The sequence below is a fragment of the Melampsora larici-populina genome, assembly GCF_000204055.1.
Source record: "Melampsora larici-populina 98AG31 unplaced genomic scaffold MELLAscaffold_109, whole genome shotgun sequence".
NCBI classification, from domain to species: Eukaryota; Fungi; Basidiomycota; class Pucciniomycetes; order Pucciniales; family Melampsoraceae; genus Melampsora; species Melampsora laricis-populina.
The window spans coordinates 108,544-129,675 of NW_006768873.1; the positions used below are offsets into that span (position 1 = coordinate 108,544).

At 40.4% G+C, this 21,132-nt stretch overlaps 5 protein-coding genes across 5 annotated transcripts; 4 read left to right on the forward strand and 1 right to left on the reverse strand.

Annotated features, from left to right (window-relative positions):
- Positions 1–1,738: 1,738 nt before the first annotated feature.
- MELLADRAFT_51144 (uncharacterized protein) lies at positions 1,739–3,677 on the forward strand (the record flags this gene model as incomplete). The annotated part of the gene is made up of 9 exons (XM_007418853.1): positions 1,739–1,942; positions 2,029–2,162; positions 2,235–2,379; positions 2,510–2,695; positions 2,772–2,958; positions 3,028–3,117; positions 3,196–3,297; positions 3,381–3,479; positions 3,556–3,677. The coding sequence occupies 9 exons, from the start codon at positions 1,739–1,741 to the stop codon at positions 3,567–3,569; spliced, it is 1,161 nt and encodes a 386-aa protein (XP_007418915.1).
- A 762-nt stretch (positions 3,678–4,439) lies between these two features.
- Positions 4,440–6,212, reverse strand: MELLADRAFT_41155 (uncharacterized protein; the record flags this gene model as incomplete). The annotated part of the gene is made up of 8 exons (XM_007418851.1): positions 4,440–4,543; positions 4,631–4,732; positions 4,807–4,896; positions 4,974–5,160; positions 5,279–5,464; positions 5,564–5,708; positions 5,789–5,922; positions 6,009–6,212. 8 exons carry the CDS (start codon positions 6,210–6,212, stop codon positions 4,440–4,442), a joined length of 1,152 nt encoding a protein of 383 aa, XP_007418913.1.
- Positions 6,213–7,186: 974 nt separating this feature from the next.
- MELLADRAFT_84237 (uncharacterized protein) lies at positions 7,187–8,755 on the forward strand (the record flags this gene model as incomplete). Its single annotated transcript, XM_007418864.1, has 4 exons — positions 7,187–7,316; positions 7,392–7,421; positions 7,528–7,590; positions 7,788–8,755. The coding sequence occupies 4 exons, from the start codon at positions 7,187–7,189 to the stop codon at positions 8,753–8,755; spliced, it is 1,191 nt and encodes a 396-aa protein (XP_007418926.1).
- A 1,275-nt stretch (positions 8,756–10,030) lies between these two features.
- Positions 10,031–11,590, forward strand: MELLADRAFT_114072 (uncharacterized protein; the record flags this gene model as incomplete). The annotated part of the gene is made up of 4 exons (XM_007418865.1): positions 10,031–10,076; positions 10,248–10,289; positions 10,412–10,444; positions 10,614–11,590. The coding sequence occupies 4 exons, from the start codon at positions 10,031–10,033 to the stop codon at positions 11,588–11,590; spliced, it is 1,098 nt and encodes a 365-aa protein (XP_007418927.1).
- Positions 11,591–12,824: 1,234 nt separating this feature from the next.
- On the forward strand, positions 12,825–14,466 carry MELLADRAFT_114073 (uncharacterized protein; the record flags this gene model as incomplete). Its single annotated transcript, XM_007418866.1, has 3 exons — positions 12,825–14,195; positions 14,235–14,342; positions 14,410–14,466. The coding sequence occupies 3 exons, from the start codon at positions 12,825–12,827 to the stop codon at positions 14,464–14,466; spliced, it is 1,536 nt and encodes a 511-aa protein (XP_007418928.1).
- Positions 14,467–21,132: the final 6,666 nt, after the last annotated feature.

Genomic DNA, 21,132 nt, shown 5'->3' on the forward strand with positions numbered 1-21,132 from the left:
TTTGTTCGCAATACGTTCACAATGGGTTCACAGGTTCCCCTCGAGATGCCCTGTCTATTTGCTGTGTGTGTAAAGCATGTATACATAGCCAATACTCCCATTCACAGTATCAACTATCATTGATCTCATTCATATCTTTGGCTCCAGGCTCACTGTCAGAGCTGGCAGAATGGCAAACTTAACAAAGTCCCTCGCCAAAGGCCCGAGCCCCAGCGAGGGACTTACCCCATAAACTGGAATCCTGGCGTGAGAAGTGAGCTGTATTTGCTCCAAATTCTCTACATCTGTTTGTTTTTTTTCTCTCTCAACAAACATGTCTTGCAACAAAGAAAGAAGAAAATGGCAAGGGACCATTACATATGTACCAATTGCAAACTCCTTTCTATCTTTCTGGGAAGTTATCTTTTTGAGTAGTTGAAGATCAATTATTTTGACCGCTTTCTGAGAAATACAGGCTTTGAGCCGGCTCGCCGCTGCTGAAAATTGAAAACAGACCCATTTTTGATTCCCTAGTAGCCCAAGTTCCAGACCAGATTTGGGGAAGCTTGCAATTGGCTCATATGTAATGAATATTTGCCATCATCCTTTTATTTACCTCCGAGACCTGTTTATTTAGGAACAAATCAAAGAATTCAAAGTAGTGTTTTTTGAGCCAATACAGGCTACTTCTCACGCCAGGATTCCAGTTTATGGGGTAAGTCCCTCGCTGGGGCTCGGGCCTTTGGCGAGGGACTTTGTTAAGTTTGGCAGAATGGTTGCATGACAGCAATTCCAGGTGAGCTGTTGCTCTGTGTGTTATGTTGTGTATGGTATCGCTCGAGGGGAACCTGTGAACCCATTGTGAACGTATTGCGAACGAAATTCACGATTGAAGGAAGTTGCGGACGCTGAAAAATATTTTTTCTTCGGGCCAGGGGTGCCTAAATTATTCCCGCGGTGTCAAATAGCTGTGACTTGTCTGTGAAGCAATGGTACTCACAGACCTGTCATTCAAGTTACACAGCTCGGCAGCCTCAGGACCACAAGTGAGCCAGAAAGCCGACAATCCTTTTTAAGATACGACAGCCCCACCAATTGTGATGCGTGGTCCCCTTGTGCAGCACCTTCATCCCCCCTCCCTTCGACAGAACGGAAGCAAACCGAACCAATATCAAGACTCTAATGTAAGCACTTCTTTATCCTCTGCCGTATCCAATTTTCACCTACAAATCGCAAGAGCAAGAATGATGAGCTTAGTATAAAATCAATTCTACTTGAGATATCTTATTGACGATTCGTTGTTATATGACGAACTCAAAACTTCCTGCGTTATTAACCTGATACCTTGCTCTTAACCGCTATCTTTCCCTTTTTGAAATACCACTATCCTTGCTCACAGATGCTGACCCTTGACTGTTTTCTTTCCTCCTCCGGCGATGCCATCATCCAGTTTTGGTTATTGAACGAAGTCTGAATTTTGATTATGTTATAACTTCATGTACATGATCCCATTTGATAAATCCTTTGACAGCGTCATGCCCTTCGTCTCTGAATATGATCAATGCACAGCACATGTCTACAAACCACTTTCAGACGAACCTTCCGTGGGTTTATCGCAAATGAACCTTTAACCCTCTTGCCAATCCAATTCACCCGCGCGCAGCGTGTCATCATACATAGCTAACTCAAAGACTGTGATGTGAATGTTTTCAAAAGAAATTCCATTGGGTGCTTTCAATTTCCATCCTAGCCTCTCCCAATGTCTCCATTTCCTACTCGAGCCATATTCGTACAAAGCCCCGGTGCTGAACCAAAATTGATTGATGTCGGCTTCAAGCGAGATACTCTCCAGCCGACAGAAGTGATCATCGAGAACTCAGCTTCAGGTCTCTGTCACTCTGATCTCATTCTTATGGATGGTCATCTACCGCAATTTACCTTTCCGGTAATACCTGGTCATGAGGTGCGTCGCTTCCGGCTTTTTCGTGTGGCCGCTTCATTGGCAAGACGATCTCAAAGAGAAGTGATACTGAAATGATGTCAAAAAAGGGCGCCGGAGTGGTAATGGAAATAGGAAAGGAAGTTGTTGGCCTGGCAGTTGGCGATCAGGTCTTGACGTCTTGGTCTTACTGTGGAAAGTGTCGAATGTGTGAACGTGGACGTCCTAGTGTATGCGAAGAGTGGTCAGTGGCTCTACTGTGGTTCTCTTCAGCGCTCGCATAATAACGATTCGACGGTTCTTGAGTACAATTTAGGCAATCAAGGAATTTGAGTGGATCGAGAGCTGATGGCTCAGCTGCTTTTGAAACTCTCAATGATCCTCCACCAGATGAGAAAATCGGATCTCAACTGATTGGTCAAGCAGCCTTGGCAAAGCATATGATCGTGGAGCAGTCAAGCGTATGGAACTTCTGACTCTCCACCCCATTTCTTTCCATATACATGATCCTTTTGTCTCTTTTGAATCACTCCAGCTTACTGATCTTTTGCTTTTCAAATTTCTTATGTTCCATGATCGTTGAGTTTAAAGTGTGTCAAACTTCCAGCCCCAGTCAGTAAATCTGATCTAGATTGGTTAGCTCCCCTCGGCTGTGGATTCATAACGGGCGCTGGCACAATTTTCAATTGCATCCCAAAACCAATCAAATCGGGCTCCACAATCGCAGTGTTTGGAGTTGGAGCTGTAGGATGTGCAGCCTTGATGGCTGCCAAATCCGTCCGTTAGCGTTCAATCTATGAATTGAAAGTGAGAGCTCGGATCTGAGCCTGTGTTGTGTCTTTTCTTCCTTCAGGTTGATATCTTTGAGGAAATTGTCGCTATCGATATCCATCCTAGACGATTAGAGCTTGCAAAAAGTTTAGGAGCAACATCAGTTGTTTTATCTGATGGAACAAATGATGTTTCACCTCAAGTGAAAGCAAAGACAGAAAAGTTGGTAGGAGTAGATTATGCAATTGAATGTACCGGCCTATCCAGTTGTGAGTCATTTCGAGAAATTGCGATGTCAGGACCGGGGAACCAATCACGTTTTCGCTAATCTTCTCTAGGTATGAAGGAGGCTTATGGATCATTGGCCAACGGTGGGATGTTGTGTTTGGTTGGCATTGCTCGTCCAGGGACTAAGATGGATTTTGATCGTTAGTGATCCAGTCAAACATTTCTCATCTTTTGATATTTATTGCCATTGATCACACTTTGCTTGATCTGATTTCCAGCTCTAGCCCATGTAAATGATATGAAAACGGTTCAAGGATGTCTCGAAGGTGATTGTGTACCATCAGATTTGATCCCAAGACTCATTCAGTTAAACAAAGAAGGTAAGAGCTTTATCAGAAAATAGACGCATTTTAAGAAAGAATTGACAAATTGTTTGCCACACTTTTTGTGGGTCCACACTTAGGTCAATTTCCATTTTATCAATTGTGCAAAAAGTATCCTATTGACAAATTTGGAGAAGCTATGAATGATATGAAGACTGGAAAGGTTATCAAGCCTATTTGTTGAGTCATTCCTGTTCCTATACATGATCACCTCTTTTGAAACATTCTTTCTTATTGATTTCCTTTTCTATTCAGTGGTTTGGGATTAAGACTTGTTCATTTTTGACATTGAATTTGTGGCATTTCATGTGTATTTTCAACTTTATCTCTGTGATAGGTATATTTCATTGCACCAATTGCCATTATCAAATTTCACCAAGAAAATGTGATGTAGAGACAATGACATTGTACCAATCCTAGCAAAGATATCAACCCAAACTACAAACGCAAAAGATACATGAAAAATTCACAAATCATGTCAAACACAATGCATGGACGGCCAATGTGCTTGCCAAGAGATAACAAAGCAGAGCAACTCATCTAATTTCATTGTTTTTGTGTGCTGCCATTTGAACTGGCTGGTACACCTCAACATGAGTTGGACTTGGTTAAGTTCCAAAGCATAGCACAAAAATCAAACAGAACAATATTGCAGGATATGAAAACCCCACCAGATGATTTAACATAAATGCCACACTAAACTACAAATTTAGATGAACCATTGTAGTCCTGTTTCCTTGTGCTGATCAGCAATTTGCACAGCCTGTTTCCAGGCAGGGTTTGAAGCATGCATGAACAGGTTTTTGATTACCTCAGGCAAATGATATAAGGTCTTCCAAAAAGTCATCACAAGAGTCAGAGGCAAACCAAGGTCTGGGGTCTGGGATGTACCACTTAGCAAGCCATGTATATGTTGCACTTCTCTTCCTCCAGGGAATGGTTCTGTAAGCCATCAGTTAGCAATAGCATACAAGATAATAATATATGATCTTTTAACACCTGTAGAGAGTTAATACACGAATAATGAAGAAAAATTGCACGCTTAATCCCAAACCACTGGTAGGTAGAAAAAGTAGATTAGCAAGAAAACTTGTCGTGAAATACATCAGCAGATACTATAGATCTTGAAAAAGAGTAACTCAACAAATAGGCTTGATGACTTTTCCAGTTGTCATATCATTCATAGCTTCTGTAAAGTTTTCAATAGGGTACTTTTTGCACAATTGATAAAATGGAAATTGACCTAAATGATAAACAAAAAAAGGATGGCAGATAATTTTTCAACCTTGATCTTGCGTAGAATGAACGTTGCTCATAGTAAAGGCCATACCTTCTTTGTTCAACTGGATTAGTTTTTGAATCAAATCTGATGGTACACAATCGCCTTGAAGGCATCCTCGGAGTGATTTCATATCGCTAACCATGGTAACAACTATGCATTCAAGAAAGCAAATAATTTTAGACACTGTCACTGTTCACAGCACATGACAAATTCATTGCGATTACCCTCGATATCCAGCTTAGTCCCTGGACGAGCAATGCCAACCAAGCACAACATCCCACCGTTGACTAATGATGCATACGCTTCTTTCATACCTAGAGATGTAAAGATATGATGAAAGATGAAAAAGACGAGTTTCTCTTGAAAAGCTCAGTTGCCCGGAATCACCCACAGCTAGATAAACCGGTACATTCGATCATATAATCTACTCCTAACGACTTTGCGGTCTTTGATCGAACTTGAGGGGAAACATCCTTTGTTCCATCGGATAAAACGACTGAAGTCGCTCCCAAACTTTTTGCAAGCTCTAATCGTTCAGGATGAATATCGATAGCTATAATCTCCTCAAACAAATCGAGCTATGTAAAGATTGACAAGTAAAAGATCTTCCAATTCAATTCCCGAAGTGCCTTATGATGTGGAAATCACCTTGCTTGATCAAGAAGTGTATGTTGGATAGATTGAAAGCCGACTAACCGATTTAGCAGCCATCAAGGCTGAACAGCCTACAGCACCAACTCCAAATACTGCAATTGTTGAACCTGATTTGATAGGTTTTGGGAGACAATTGAAAACCGTCCCAGCACCCGTTATAAATCCACAACCGAGTGGAGCCAGCCAATCTAGATCAGATTTACTGAGTGAGGTTTGAATTTTGGTACACTGCAAACAAACCGGATATTGATAAAGTTAATTCACAAAGCAAAAGTTCAGAAATGGACACATGGAAGGGTTTTGAAGTGGACGTGATGAGACTCATACACTTGACTGCTCCACAATCATATGCTTTGCCAAGGCTGCTTGACCAATCATTTGAGATCCGATTTTCTCATCTGGTGGAGGATTATTGAGAGTTTCAAAAGCAGCTGAGCCATCAGCTCTCGATCCGCTCAAATTCCTTGATTGCCTAAATTGTACTCAAGAACCGTCGAGTTGTTATTATACGAGCGCTGAAGAGAACAGCAGTGAAAGACAAGAGCCACTGACCACTCTTCGCATACACTAGGACGTCCACGTTCACACATTCGACACTTTCCACAGTAAGACCAAGACGTCAAGACCTGATCTCCAACTGCCAGGCCTACAACTTCCTTTCCGATTTCCATTACTACTCCGGCGCCCTTTTTTGACATTGTATCAGTATCACTTCTCTTTGGGATCGTCTTATCAATGGAGCCGCCACACAACAAACCCGGAACCGACGTACCTCATGACCTGGTATCAGCGGGAAGGTAAATCGTGGTACATGTCCATTCATGAGGTTGATATCAGAGTGACAAAGGCCTGAAGCTGAGTTCTCGATCATCACTTCTGTAGGCTGGAGAGTATGCCGCCTCAAGCCGACATCAATCAGTTTGGGTTCAGCACCCGGGCTCAGTACGAAGATGGCTCGAGTAGGAAATAAAGACATCGGTGATGGTGAAGGGTTGAGATCAGAATTGAAAGAACAGAACTCAATGGGGTAGAAAGGAAAGTCACAGTTGGAGCGTGGTATGAACGTTTGCTGTGCGTAATTATTTTGGAATAACATAAAATTGCGAGATTGATTGGGTTAAAGTATGTTGTAGGCTTGTCTGAGACTGTTTTTCATGATAACTCAAGGTGCCCCGCAATCATCATCCAGGATGAATGTCGCTGCGATCAAAAGAGCTCTTTTTGACTACTATGATCGATAAATGTGTGATATCACTCGGATCAAGAATACTTAAATGCTGAGCCAGTCCAAGCTGGATGATAAGAGGTAACACGATTGGAGAACAAAAGAAAGTACATGCAATGGTCATTTTCCGCAACTAGGAATGCTGGTTTCTTTGATATACATCTGTGGCCAACGCAAAGATATAAACACACCGTGGCTACCAGATCTTAGGTGCCAGCCGTGCCAGCCCTGTGTACTCTTTTTCCGGCTGTAAACTACAATTTGACAGCCAAGGCTTCAAAGGTTTTGTGTCTTGCAGTCGACTCGCCAATGGTATCTGGACGCTCTCACAATGATCTCGTAGGAAGTTGAGAATTCTGATTTCTTATGACGTTCGAACTGATGTTTATGCACACCAGAATTGCCATCTATGTCCCACGTGTGAACCTCTGTCACCGGTGAAAGCTAGTTCCCATTTGGTATAATTTTGATTTTCGAGGTAGTTTTTCTTGCAAGACTCGCTTTGTAAATAACTTTTGGCAACTCGAAAGATAAATCACACTCACTTCGACCGTCACCCATACATATAAATTTGAGCTCAACGGCCTTTGAAATACGCCCCAGCGAGTCTACTTGAAACAAAAGGCCACGTCCAGCGAAGAAGTACCTCCTCTCTTCTCAAAGTCTAGATTATTATCAAAGTGTTCGATCAAAGATTTTGTTATTTGAGCATTTAGGGAACTCGAATGTCAAACTCACTGGATGAAAGAAATGAACCATCCACACAGAAGTGTTCAAAGAAATCGAAACCACGCAAACGTGTTCAAGAGCCCACCAATGAACCTGAAGCTGAGGTAGCACAAAGTCTAGTATATCGTAAGTCTTGAATTGGATTGCTTGATTTTGCATTTTGTAGTATGTACTGACAATGATCTTGAAATGTTGCTGCAGCTGAAGCGCCCCCATCTATGGACAGTGAAGGTGAATCGAGTGATTAAGGCCACCTCTGATATAACCCGTGCTCCGTTACTCTACCTATAAGCTGATCAATAATGCACCATTCTTGCTTTTACACCTGTCTCAGAAGCGAAAAAAGGGGCCGGAAAACGGGCCAACCAAAAGGAAACAGGGAAGCAAAAAAAGGCTCGAGGTGAGTAGTTCTACTTCACAAGTCACGTGACTGCATCACTCCTGACGACTTTGTTGATCTCCACAGGTAAATTTGATCCTAACGCAACGAATGCTCTCTGATGTAGAACGACTTCCTTACTTCTGATTTCTACATCATAGCTAATCAATGGATTTTTTTTGCACATTCTCCGTATCTCATCATGTTCACTCACATAGACCTCTTAAACGCTGGTAGGATCCCCTCTCCAAGCTATCCCTTCACATTACGACCCATCTCTCACTTATGGATCCTTCGATACATGAAATCATTCGGTCCATGCAGTGGGCAGCCAGATGTCCCCTGCTGGTACAACATCAGATTCGTGGGAAAACCAGCTTCCAATGCACTGGAACTCATTTTGAGAACTTTTCGCCGCGCTAAAATCGATGTAAAAAACGTAATCACACTGGCTACGGGATGGGCTAAGGGAGACTGGATGTTTTATATTCCACGCCGTGCATCCATTTGTGGACTTGCGGGTTCAGATCTCCGGTATTCTAAGGGATACTTTCTAGGTGCCGGCCGAATCCCTAAAATAGAATTTATCGTAATTCCCGTTATATACTCTACGGAGACAGATAACGAGGCCGACTCCGTACTGGTACCTATTGTCTTGATGGGAATTCCATTTTACGACTCGGACCTCAATCTTGATCAGTACCTTTACGAGGCCATCACGGCTCGGAACAAGAACCTTGGAATCCGACAAGTATTGGTGAAAGAGAGATATATGATCCGTGGGGTTCGGACTAACGACTTGAGATGTCATGTCGCCATCGACCCGAGTTGTGTCCACGAGTGGGATTTCGAAAATCCGATGAAATTAGTCTTACAGGGTTGGGATAATGATGGCGTACCTCGACCGGAAATTTGGCCAGTGACGATGCGGCATATTGACGAGTGTTCATGTTGTGGCAGCTTTTTTCACCTTGCAGAAGATGGGATCACCGAAGTCGAATGTATTACCCGCATCCACCGCAGGATGTTGATAGAGAGACGAGAAGAAGTGGCTGCTGAGAAGGCAAAATCACGTTTAAAGCCACTGCAAGATCGTCCTTCCTCTGTTTCTCTACATCCACCCTTGCCTACGGCTTCTTCAACAAGTGATAAAAAGACAAACATTGGATTTATTGTTACATCTTGAAAAGACATTTACTTCTAAGCGCTCAAAGACTGGTCATTTTCTGTGAATTTTCTGGTTACATGTTGAGTTATATTGTATCTAGTCAGTCTAATTTTTTTCAAACTTGAATGAATCGACGTTCAAATCCGGCCATGCAAAGAGTTGAGCAGGAGTTTGGCGTACCACAGACATTGTAAACTCAAACAAAGGAAGATAAGGCCAGGATTTCAAATGGTCTTTCATAGTCTAAGTGACGTCCTAAAGAATATATTCAGATTTTAATTTATTTCATGTAAAATACCAGCATGATATTGAAGATCCTCAACAGACAATCAAAGGAGAAGTTGTAGGATTGTAATGATAGACCACTGTGAGTATCCTGTCTAAAGTTGTACGAATCAAAAATTGACTTGACCAACTGATGAAACAAAGAAAAACAATTCTGATATTGCTTGGAGCCTGTTCAACAGTTGATTGACCACAGATACAATCTTTAAATTCAAACCACTTGACTTATATCTTCATGCCACGAGCCAAATTCATGGACTATATATGAATATTCATCTACATACATCTTCAGTATCCAAAAATATGCACGCAACAGTATCCTTGATACTCTGGGTACGTCGTAGATTTTTGCTAGACCTTGTTGCAAGATGCATCTTCTTGAATCTCGAATCTCGACATAAGCATTTAATTTCGGGTTTTTGTACAACTTTTATCTATCAGAAAATGAAGACGGTGTCAAGTGCAGAAAGGAGATTATTCCGACTTGCGCCTTCCATTTGCTCAAGCTTCTACTTGTAGCTGTGGCCCTGGGTCTGTGATGAATGAGATGCCATTGCCAGCAGATACAAAATACATAATCGTGAGATGAAATGTGACATCATATCTTGTCTTGACATGGCTTTACAGAGTGCACACCAAAAAAAAGTGCTGCGGAAAGGCTGCTGCGATACCAAAAATCGAAAAAAAAGCTTGGATTTGGAATTTCCAATTCATCCATCCTCATTCTCAACAGAACACCACCCGACTTCCTTTTTGTGCGCTCTGCGCTCCCTCATACCCTCAAGAACATCTCTGCACTACCTCGGGTTTCCATCGTCAGGCCCGAAAAAAACAAACATAGATTTCATCCGCAAAGGTTCGGCGAAGAGTCTTGGTCAACTTTCTCAATATGATAGGTTCAACTCGCAGCAAAGTCAGCGTTCAAGCCCACATAAATATTCCCTTTCGTTAGGCCTAACATAACATCTTTGGTCTTTCGAAAGATTCAGTAATGGAATTGACTCAATAATGAATTTTTCACAATTGCGAGCCTTTAGCGAACTAGGACAAAAAAGTTGAAACATGAAGATCATTCGAATTCACAACATCATCATCAAAAGCCCAAGAAGAAATCAAAGTTCAACAACGAACACCTCGGTAGACTCTTCACCTCTCAGTCATCTCTTTCGTCACTGCTCGCTGAACCTGTTTCTCACTATTTCAATCGGCACGGTGCATTGATCAGACCCGTCTAGCTCAATCTTCACAGCGAGGGCCAATACAGCTTGTAAGTAGTAGCCCCTGCACCAACATTTCACAAAAGAATATACCAAACAAGCTGCGCTTGTGCCCATCAATTGATATCTCGGATGCATTTTTGCACTTTCTGTTTATCAATGGAATAACCAGCCTCAAGTAAATCTAATAAGACGTCAAAATCAGGTCAGTAGATTCCCAACCAGATGTTCGAAGTGTCCGCATTCTTCTTCATGTTTGCAGGCAATCTTGAAACTCCTGGACTTCTACAGCCATACAGCCACCTAGATCGGCCTTCAATCTGATAGACTTCTCACTAACCTTTCGGTTTTCTGATTGCGACACTTCCACATAGAACACACGAATTGTCCGCCGGATACGTCGCCATCGTTTGCGGGGCAATATCCCCTTCAGTTACGACCAATTTCACGTTTATGGGCGAATCAATACATGAAAGCACTGTCCGCATGTAGTAAAGTACAGGAGAAGGATTGCTGGTACAATATCAGGGTTACTGTAGAACCATCATCTGCTAGCTTGGACACAGTTGTCGAAGCACTTGTCGCAACTGGCGTGGTCGTGACATCAGTTGTAGCGCTAGATCTAGGGTGGACACAAGGAGAATGGATGATCAAGGTGAAAAACGTTGAATCCATGTCCAATCTCATCAACTCCTCCGATCTCTTTCATGAGGGTTACTTCATTGGCGGTTTACGAAATATTCCGGAAATCGAATTTATCATTCTACCTGTGTTTTGTGTTCGTTATGGAAAAGGCAAACCTGTAAATTTACCTGTCGTATTATCAGGTATACCATTCCATACCGCTCGTCTCAACTTACATAGATATATATTTCAGTCGATGACCGCGCAGAACAAAACACTGGGAATCGAGGGAGTGACAGTTAAACAACAGTATAGGGTCGGTTCGATTACAACAACCGACGTTCGATGTCATATCCTCATCAACCCACTCTTCATTCATCATTGGGATCTCGAAAAACCAATGAAGACAATATTACAAGGATGGGATGATAAAGGTAAACCTCGACCTGAGATGTGGCCAGTTACGATGCGATATCTAGATGAGTGTGTAACGTGTGGTGGATTCTATCATTTCTCCGGTGATGGTACTACTTTAATAGAATGTAAAGTTAACTCACGTAGAAAAATAATCTTGAGCAGACGCAAATTAACTGATCAGAAATCAGCAAAGACTCCAGGAAAACAAGAAAAACAAATTCTACCAAAAGATCCTTATACTAGTTTACCTGAACAAACTTCATCAGATTACAATACAAGAACACCTATTGGTTTCATTGTCACTGGCTAACAGACATCTATACAACAAACGTGTGATTTCTTATAATTAGTCGCAATTCTTGTTTGAGCCTCGTAGATCTTCCCTTTTCAGATATATAGTTTGATCCTACTGCTTTTACAAGTTACTAGCTATGTTAAATATCCAGGAGTTTTCTTACGGGATAATTTGCCCCTTCATTCTCAGTGACTGTTGTCTTCTAGAGATAGATTGTTTTATGACTCCATAATCTTCTAAGCATCTTGAACCCAAACAGTCTCGTCCTCAACTTTAGAGGATTTGCAAAGCTCTGATTAACCGCTGACTGCTACATAGACCCCAACAAATCCTGAGTTTGGGCAAACAATCAGGTCTTACCTTAGCAGAGTCTCACTGCCAATGTTCAAAACTTCTTTCTTCCTCAACAAAAAAGCCTTGTTTTAAAAACTTGATATGTAGGAAGATAGTAAGGTTGACCCAATTTGGAAACACCTTTTGATCTCAGTTCACTGATTCCAAGCAGTGTGTGATAAAGCAATGCAAGGACAATGTTCTACATAAATGTTCATTTAAGCATTCACTCCAATGGGTAAGCCTCCAATCTGTGTTCAGTAGCTCCCCAGGCACCTGTTGCCAACTCTCTTGGGCCAGACTCTGAGGTTCAATTAGTGTGGTGTCACATTGAGCACTCTGCATAATAACCAGACAAGATTTCACTTTAGAAAATCAACAAAAGCAATTATACAAAAGTACATGCAAGAAGCTCTCAAGTTTGGTGTCACAAGGGGTCTTGCTGTTTCTCATGGGGGTTTTGGAATATAACCAAGGCTTCCCTAGGCTGGCCTGCACCTGAATCAGCTGGGAAACTTCTGGGGGACAGACCAAACGATGGGTGACAGAAGCACAGTCTGACATGAGAGACTCAGGGTGAACAAGACATCACCAACTGAGATACACAATTTGGCATTTGGAACAAGGAATGCTGGTTACAGCACAATTCAGCTTGGAGCAAAGGAAGGCTGCTAAAAACAGATACTCTTTCATGAAATAGACCCAGTTTCACAATCTGAAACCAGGAGTATTCTGTGTTCAACTCAGGTGGCAAAAATTGTAATGAGACCTTCCATGACACTGCAGCTTGAAACAACTGTACTACAAATTCTTCAAAATCGATATAAGACGGGTCATAAGATTACAGTTTCAATCTTTGAAGACAAAAAATTCATATCATCAATCCCCTACTGAAAAAGGAGAAGTAAATCTGATCATGATCATCTTCATAATATTCCTAATCAGCTTGAAGCATCTTTTCTTACTTCCAGTAGTTTCCATCCCCTTCTGTGAGGATCATTCCTTAGGGAGTTCCTTCTCAGACATCTTTGATTTAGAACCAATATTTGAAACTATAACTCCAACACTCAATAGCCCTTCAAGTTCAACTCAAAAATCAAAAGCTCCATTAACAGCTAGTGACAATCTGAATGATTTCAAACATGAGCTTACATACAGCTTGGATGACATAAAGCCAATTGATATGCTGGAGCTTAGGAAACTTTTCAATGTTCCTTCAACCCAAGAAGAAATATATCAAGCTGAACAAGAAATGGGATTGAAATCAAATCCCATCATAGAAAGCAATATATCACCAACAGAAAATTATTTATTAGCTGATGGAACAGAAACAAGTCATGAAAGGCTCAATCAACACCAATCAATAGAGCCCTTGGTATTGTCTAACCCAAATGTGGGGGAAGCGACAGGGTCTGGTACCAAACCAAAAGCTCTGAGCCTCACTTTTTCAGCATTAAAAAAGAAGCGCAAAGCAACAGTTGAATTTCAAGAGAACAGAAAAAATAAGAAACAAATTCAAGTGATACAAGATCCAAAGTATCACTACTATGTAAAGGAAAACACATTTAATGCGGTCCTGCAATGGCAATGCAGGTTACTTTTAGCCAAGAGATACAAGATCTCTGAAAATATTGAGGACTTTTTTGAAGGTTTAAAAGAATCTTCAAGGTCTAGGTTCAAGTATGCTGTGGGACCATCTAGTGTCATACACAACTTACAGACAATAGCTTTTAAAAGACTTCAAACTCATTTTGTCCCAGGGGTCCTAGGTGCTTTTAAGATAGTCTTCCAAAGACATGTTGAAGCAGAATGGATGCACTCATTGATTCTTGATCTGTGGGAATATCTCCAAAGGTATCTCAATACAGAGTTCTCATTTTCACCAAAAGCAGACATCACCAAATTATCTGAAAGGCAAAAAAGACAATCACACAGTCATATAAAGCCTGGAAACCTCCTTGAATACACATTGCATCTTTCACAAGGTGTTCCACCATCATCAAAAATCATATATCAAAAGCTTCAGGAGTGGGCTGATACAACCAGCTACAAATGTTTGGTTTCTGGAATCATGAAAGATTATTGGTCATTTGTGGAACAGTCTGATGTCTGTTACAAACAAAAAGGAGATGAGAAGACTGTATATCGCAAAAAAGATAAAAAGAGTAAGAATCTTGAATATGAACAGGAAAACATGGTAACAAATCATGACAAAAGAAGAAAAGACTCTGGCTCAGGAACCTCAAGAACTGATTTTATCTATGGTCTTGAGTATCTAGGACAACAGGTAGCTCAAAAACCCAAGATTTTGCATTTTTTTTCACAGCTTCATTATGATATAGAATCAATGAGTCAGCCAGGCATAGATGGAGAATCTCATTCAAAAATTAATCTCAAAAGATCAGATATTGGCAATACAGATATGGTCCACAAGGTACTACGCACAGCACAATATGAATTGACTCCAATATTTATGGGGATTTTGAGACTGATGCATCCAGAAATGGAAGTTAATTCAACTTGGGATGTCATATATCAAAGTGGATGGGAATTCCTAAAGGATTATTTCTCCATATGGATCAAATATCTTTCAGAAACTGATCATCCTTTAGTATTGAAAAAAACAGGAAGAGTGAAGACTGAAGAAGAGTGGTCTGATCTGAAAGAGATATTGAATTATCTAAGTAGAGATCACCCAAAACATCCATTAAGCCAAGGGTTCATTTGGTTTCTTGTAGACTTGTGGTATGATGATATATTGTTTCCAAAAACCAGTAGCATACAGGTACCAGCTTTCAATGTTCTTCCTCCACGCCGGAGATACATCCTACAGAAGTTTTGGGAGAGAAAGGAAAAAAGATACTCTACAAATGATGATTTTTAATGAGCAAGCATTAATTAATGATGAGAATAATGCTTCATGGTTTTCCTTTTGTGTTATTTTTGGTGGCAAAGAAGCTTTGGATCCATTGATAGTTGAGTTGGTGACAGTGGTTGATGTGCTGAACACAGGGGTTGGACTTGGGTGTTGTTAAAGGGGGTTCTAATAGCTTGGAGTGTTATATGTGTGTTAAATAGATGGGCTCTACCTTATATTGTTCTTCCTCTATTTTTTGTTCTGATCTTTTTCTTTACGGACCAAATTGAATGCTCTCAAATCAAACTCATCCTACTATTCTTCTGTGAACTCTCAACAGATTTCTCAAAGCTTGTAGGTAGATATTGGTTTCTGCTGCTTCTCTCTAGATTGGTTTCTCATTCCTATCTATCCCACCCACCCAGTCACATAGACTGCGCTAGTATGTACACCTTCCCTCTCAGAGGCTTATCAAAAAATGAAACTATGCCTCACAAGAATCTAACAGACAAAGGTGATAGAGAAAAAGATGATCAAACATCACAGAGTCAAGTAGTCATTGATGTGTGCCAGCCTTGTTGCAGCAAACAGTGGTAAGAGAAATCTCAGGAGGGGGCTCAAGCAGGAATTGGAAAAGCCAGTAGTTCTCTTCAAATCCCTACACTCCAGCCTACATGCCAAAGATTACCACACACGACCTCCCTAAACAAGGAGCCTTGTGGGAAGTACACACTGTCTCATAATTACCTAGTTTTTTTCAAGAATGTGTGCCCAGTCAATGTCCCTATATTCCATCACCTGCTCAAGGACCATCCCAATGCACCCTTTGTGGATTATGTGGCGTGAGTACTGCAACACATGTCCCAGCTGGTCTCTGCAATACCAGACAGTCTCATCAAGGATCACTAAAACCACTCTGTGCAACAAGAACCCGCAATCACTGCTAGAAGCCCAAGACAAAGAGGTTGCAGCCAAGTGGTATTGGCCAACTTTTGAAACCCTGTTACCTGGGAAGACGGTATCCCCACTATTCCTCATTGCTAAGGCAGGGTCCTCAAAGCAGAGGGTTTGCACCAACATGAGCTATGAGACACATTCCCTCAACAATCTTGTCAACAAAGAAAACATGATCAAGGTCCTGTATGACTCTTTGGAAACATTTGGGCCTTTCATGTTCTTGTTACTCAAGGGAAACAGGTTCTTTGCCCTGTGAAATAGCAATGTTGCCAGGGTGTACCAAAAAACTGCCAATGTTGCTTGTGTGGAAGATGCTCCAGATTGTGAATATTGGGGATGCTTACAGTAGACACTGAGAAGATCAATATGTCAAAAGCAATAATCTTGTTAGCCCAATACTTTTTGGGTCAAATATTTCTTATCTGCAGTGGATAAATAGGGGTTCTCAAAGTAGGCCCGGTTTGTAAAAACCCAGTTGACCCAGTTGACTTTTTGGCTGTGATCTGTCAACAAATGTCAACTTGATACACAAGGTTACTGCCAAAAAGCAACCGGGTCAACTGGGTTTTCTTGAAACCGGGCCAACTTTGAGAACCCCTAATGTGTCAAACCCAATATGCAATAACGTTTTTTGGTATGCTGGGTTTGAAACCAATAATTTAGGTGGTCGTGCCACTTCTGGTTTTTTTGTTTGTAATTTTTTGCTCTGTGCATACAGGGAACAAAGAGAAATTTTGAAATTTTTTTGATATCCTGGTTCCCAAGGACCTCTCTAAATACAATATTTAAATTTTCTCACATTGAGAAAGGATTTGAAACCCTGAAATCCAAGAATGATCCTTGCTTAATACCTTTGAAAGAGTTACTGAGCTCAGGAAAGTACTTCACCAAAGCTGAAGAACAGTTTGTGGATGAAGCAACCAATCTTGTTGATGAGTGGAGGTTGTTGTAGTGCATCAAAAAAGTTGGAAATGTTGCTCATGCCACCATTGATCTCAACAACAAGGAGAAGGTCACATTGGAGGTGCTGATTCCAAAGGCTGATCAGACATGTCCAGTGATTTCAAAAGCATTGGACAGTGAGTCTATAAACTGTTCATTGTAAACAATTGAAGCTCACTTGCTTGTATGAGCAATCTTTTCACCTTTGACCTTTTGTTTCCAAAAAGCGTGAACATACAAAAACTTCTCAACCAAAAAACAGGTTGACAATAAAAAGGCAAAAGTCATAAAGAAGGTCAACCCAACACTTTCTCAGCAAAACAAGGACTGGCCTCATGCTAATGAGGGAAAGCAAACTAAGAGCGCTCAAAGAGTCAATTGTTTTTTACCTGCATTGCAATTTGGACAGCCTGGGCTTTTGGAATGGTTGAAAGAGAGAAAGAGATCAAGTTCCAAGCTGACTCAAATTCTGGACTTTGTCTTTACTCCAAGAAGACAAATACAACCGTCAATTGACCCAAGAACTTGTGCCTTGGGTGACTCAGGCTGAACACTTGGCTCTTATCTTAACTGGCCCAGTAATGCACACAATGTGCAATCACTTTGCTGACCCCTTAAAGGTACCAGATGAAGATTGGCTCTTGCCAAGTAGCAATCCCTCACAAATTTCTTGTCTAAAAATTCTTGGGAACTGTGTATGATACAATATAATACATATATTTCTTTTTATAGCCAATAATTTTGCTGCAATTTGATTTTTATTGGTTTTCCCAAAGTTTTGACAAAACAAATATGTACTCTGTAAATACCGATGAATTTAGTCCCAATTTTGGATTAAGTGGTTTTCTTGGAGTCTAATGTATTACACTAATCAATGCTTCAATCTGGTTCAGAGGCACTGCCAAATATCTAGTGTTTCCCCCCCTTGTCATTTGGATCCTGTATTAAAAGATGAAAGCCCTGTGCATAAATAAACTCATGGATGACGCCTGGGGAATCTCACAGTTAAAACTTGATGACCACCTTCAAAGATGTTTCCATGCCTATCCACCAAGCTCAGCTCTTTCTCCTTTTGGACACATTGAGCTTAGCATGGGAATGGAAGAAGCAGTTATTGGGTCTCCAGTTGAAAATGATTGGTCACATTGTCAACATTGAAATACAATCAAGACATGGAGGAGACTTATCAAACATTGTACACCGTTCAGGTAGTGTTTAGTATTGGTTGGAATTTGATACTTATCTGAATGGTTTTAGTGTTGTTATTCTTAGGTGAGTTGTCAAAACTGAAGCACTAATGAATGCCAATAAAATTGTTGTCAAGAATTCCCAATGTTTTGCCTTTTGTTTTTATTTTATATGTATAGTTGTTGCCTTGTCTCAATCTAACAATCTTTCCTCATATTTTGGAAAGACAGTGAGCCATTCTTCTTAATATCCTCATAAGCTACTACCTCCTCACTTATATTGTGATAGAACTCCATAAGATCTTCTAGCCACAAGCCTTTGAGCTCAAATGTTTGTTTCTCACTTTTACCTTTACCTCCTGATACTTGGGTACTTTTCTTTTGCTTTTATATCCTGATATCAGCACCAAAATGATGTGTTTTGTTCATATTTTCTGCATCTGTTGTTTAGTCTTTAGGTTAGTTCTTACAAGGTCTGCATAGCTTGAACTGGAGAAGAGCACTTACAAACAGCACCAGTTGATTAGGTTGGTTAACAGTAATATAACTATCTTTTGAAAAGAGAAACTCCATGAGATCTTTTACACATGAACCTTTGAGCTCACATTTATGTTTCTCACTTTTACCTTCAACTCCTGATACTTAGGTCAGTCCCTATAAGGTCTAGAAGAGTGCTTACAAACAGCACTGGTTTATGAGGGTGTTTTGATTCATTTACAGTCAATGTCAAAGCACTCTCCATTGCACTCCCCCCAGAAAGAGAATTGCACTAGTCATGGTAATAAGGGTCTTTGTCTCTTCTCCCAAGCATTGGCTATTGAAGTGCCAAATCCTCCTTGGGTGGGCATCTTGGCTGAATTCTTCTCCATTTTGCAGGTTCACCCTTCAATCAGCTACAAGCTGGTCAACAAGTCCTCCCATTTTTCCCCAATTCTTGCCTACCAGAATGTGCAAGCTGACCTTGAGTAGCTTGCTGACAGCATTGAGGCTTCCAATGGTCAATGGTTCCTTGAGGCTGCTTCTTGGTCGTATTGAGGTTGATTCTGGGCCGGTCAAAACGGCTGAAGCTATCACAGATGCTTGCCTCACAGGTTTGCATGTGTGGCTTTGGACCTTGAAGGTCAGGTTCTACACAGCCATGACGGCCCCTTCTATAGCATCTGTTGGATGGAGCAGCAAGTGGTAGGTTTTGCTGTTGCAATGGCTTGAGGCACTGGAGCCACACAGGTGTTTATCTAAATCCAATTGCACCGCCCAATACTTCTGGTCAGGCTGATTTTCTGTCACATGATATAGATGATTGCAAATTCCGGCACACATGTCAAAGTCTCTCACATCTCTGGTCTTGAAGAATCCCTACACCCACTAACTCTCACAGGGTGAACTTTTGAGTCCTTATCTCACCAACACCCCAACCCCTTAGCTACCTCTCCTCTCTTCCTTTGTCTTAATAGACTGCCATTGAAATTATATTTTGTATTGCAAGGCAGAGATTTGGCCAAATCTGTAACATCTTCAGGTTGTTTGGTGAGGTTTTGTGACCAAAAGTGTCAAATTAATTTGGAAATCCATTGTATGGTTTCTTTTTTAGAAACCACTCAACATGATGATTCTCATACCATCCAGCTAGTCAAAAGATCTCACCTTGCACCCTGAAGATGGTCCAAGTACGGCCAAATCTCTGCCTCAAAATACAAAATCTAATCTCAATGGCAGTCTATCAAGACACCTTTGTCATATCAAAATTGTCTATGTTGAAATTTATCCAAAGGTGCCAAGTCTGCTATGTTTCAATACACTTGGTTGTTTTGGGGGGCACACAGGTGGATAAAAAGCCAAAGAACAGAAAAAACCAAGTAAAATCTAATGTGCTTTTTTTAACAGCTTGTACATAATCCTAACAATTCAAACCCCCCACTCATGCTAGCATTCAAGTATCCTAACATTACAAAACCTTCAGAGCCAACAAGAATTCCTCCTAAAACCATTAAAATTCTTCACAAAACCTTTAAGCCTCATGAAAAATTCATCTGACAATCCAAGATCATATCACTTTTCAATACAAGAAGAACATCTTCTTCCAAAACAACAAACATATGGAAATTTATCTCCAAAGGAAAAGTCAACCCTATGCTCATTATGAATTGTACCCAGAAAACCTGTAAGAAAACTCACTTCATGGTATGTTTTTTTACAATTCAACTTTTGGATTATTGGATCACCACCACCAAAGTTTGGTTTAACACACACTATCTACTCTTTTCAAGTATCCTCATTAGTTAACACTTTCTATTCTGAATTCTCAAGAATATGAGACCTGAAATCTTCCTATTGCTTCACACTTTTTCAGCTAATTCACAAATTTCATTCTAATTCATTCCAATCTTCCTCATCACCTAGTATCTACACATGTTCTAGTTGCACCTCTCCTTGTAGATCTGAGAAACTGAGCCCATCAGTCCACGAATGTTTATCAGAGCATCAGAGTATTAAATTACATGTTCATCAAGTTTTTTTGTGTTTAACTCTACAAATCCCTAAATTGTGAATAAATCACTTTCAAATCTTCTCGATCTTTTTCAATCATCTTAAACTACCTTTGATATCTCATAATTGTACTTTTTTTGTTGATACTGATCATCTCTTGTTCTCAAATGGATTCTGTTTCTAACACATAGAAACATCCAACAAATCCAAACCATCAAAAACAAAAAGGTAACCTTCACCTTCACAAAGACTTCACCCAAAACATACCCCTCATAGCAAAAATCCAAATCCAAAGCTCAAACTTTTTCTCACATTCTCCAAAAAAATATATTTGATCGTAGTTTGCATCTCAGAAAAAAAAACCATCTTTTCAAATCTTACAAAACATATCAAGAAACACATAATTTCATCAAAATTCATAAACCACTAAGAAAAACCTTAACCCACTAAAAACTTCAACAACTCAAACCAACAAATAGAAACTGAGAAAAAAAATGAGTCAAATAGAAACTGAGATAAAAAAATGAGACAAAGAAAAATGAGACAAAGAAAAACTGAAATAAAGAAATGTTTTTAAATAAAACAAAACCTTGAACCAAACCCTACAACAAGTGTCCCACCCACACCAAAAAAAAAAACAATCCTACAGTAAGACCTACACCCAACCTTAGACCTACAGCCAAACTTAACCTACACCTTTCTCATCCCGAAATCCCTTATACCAAACAAAAACCCAAAATTCGATACTTACCTCAATTCAATCCATACCCAAAACCTTTCGAAAGTCAATTTAA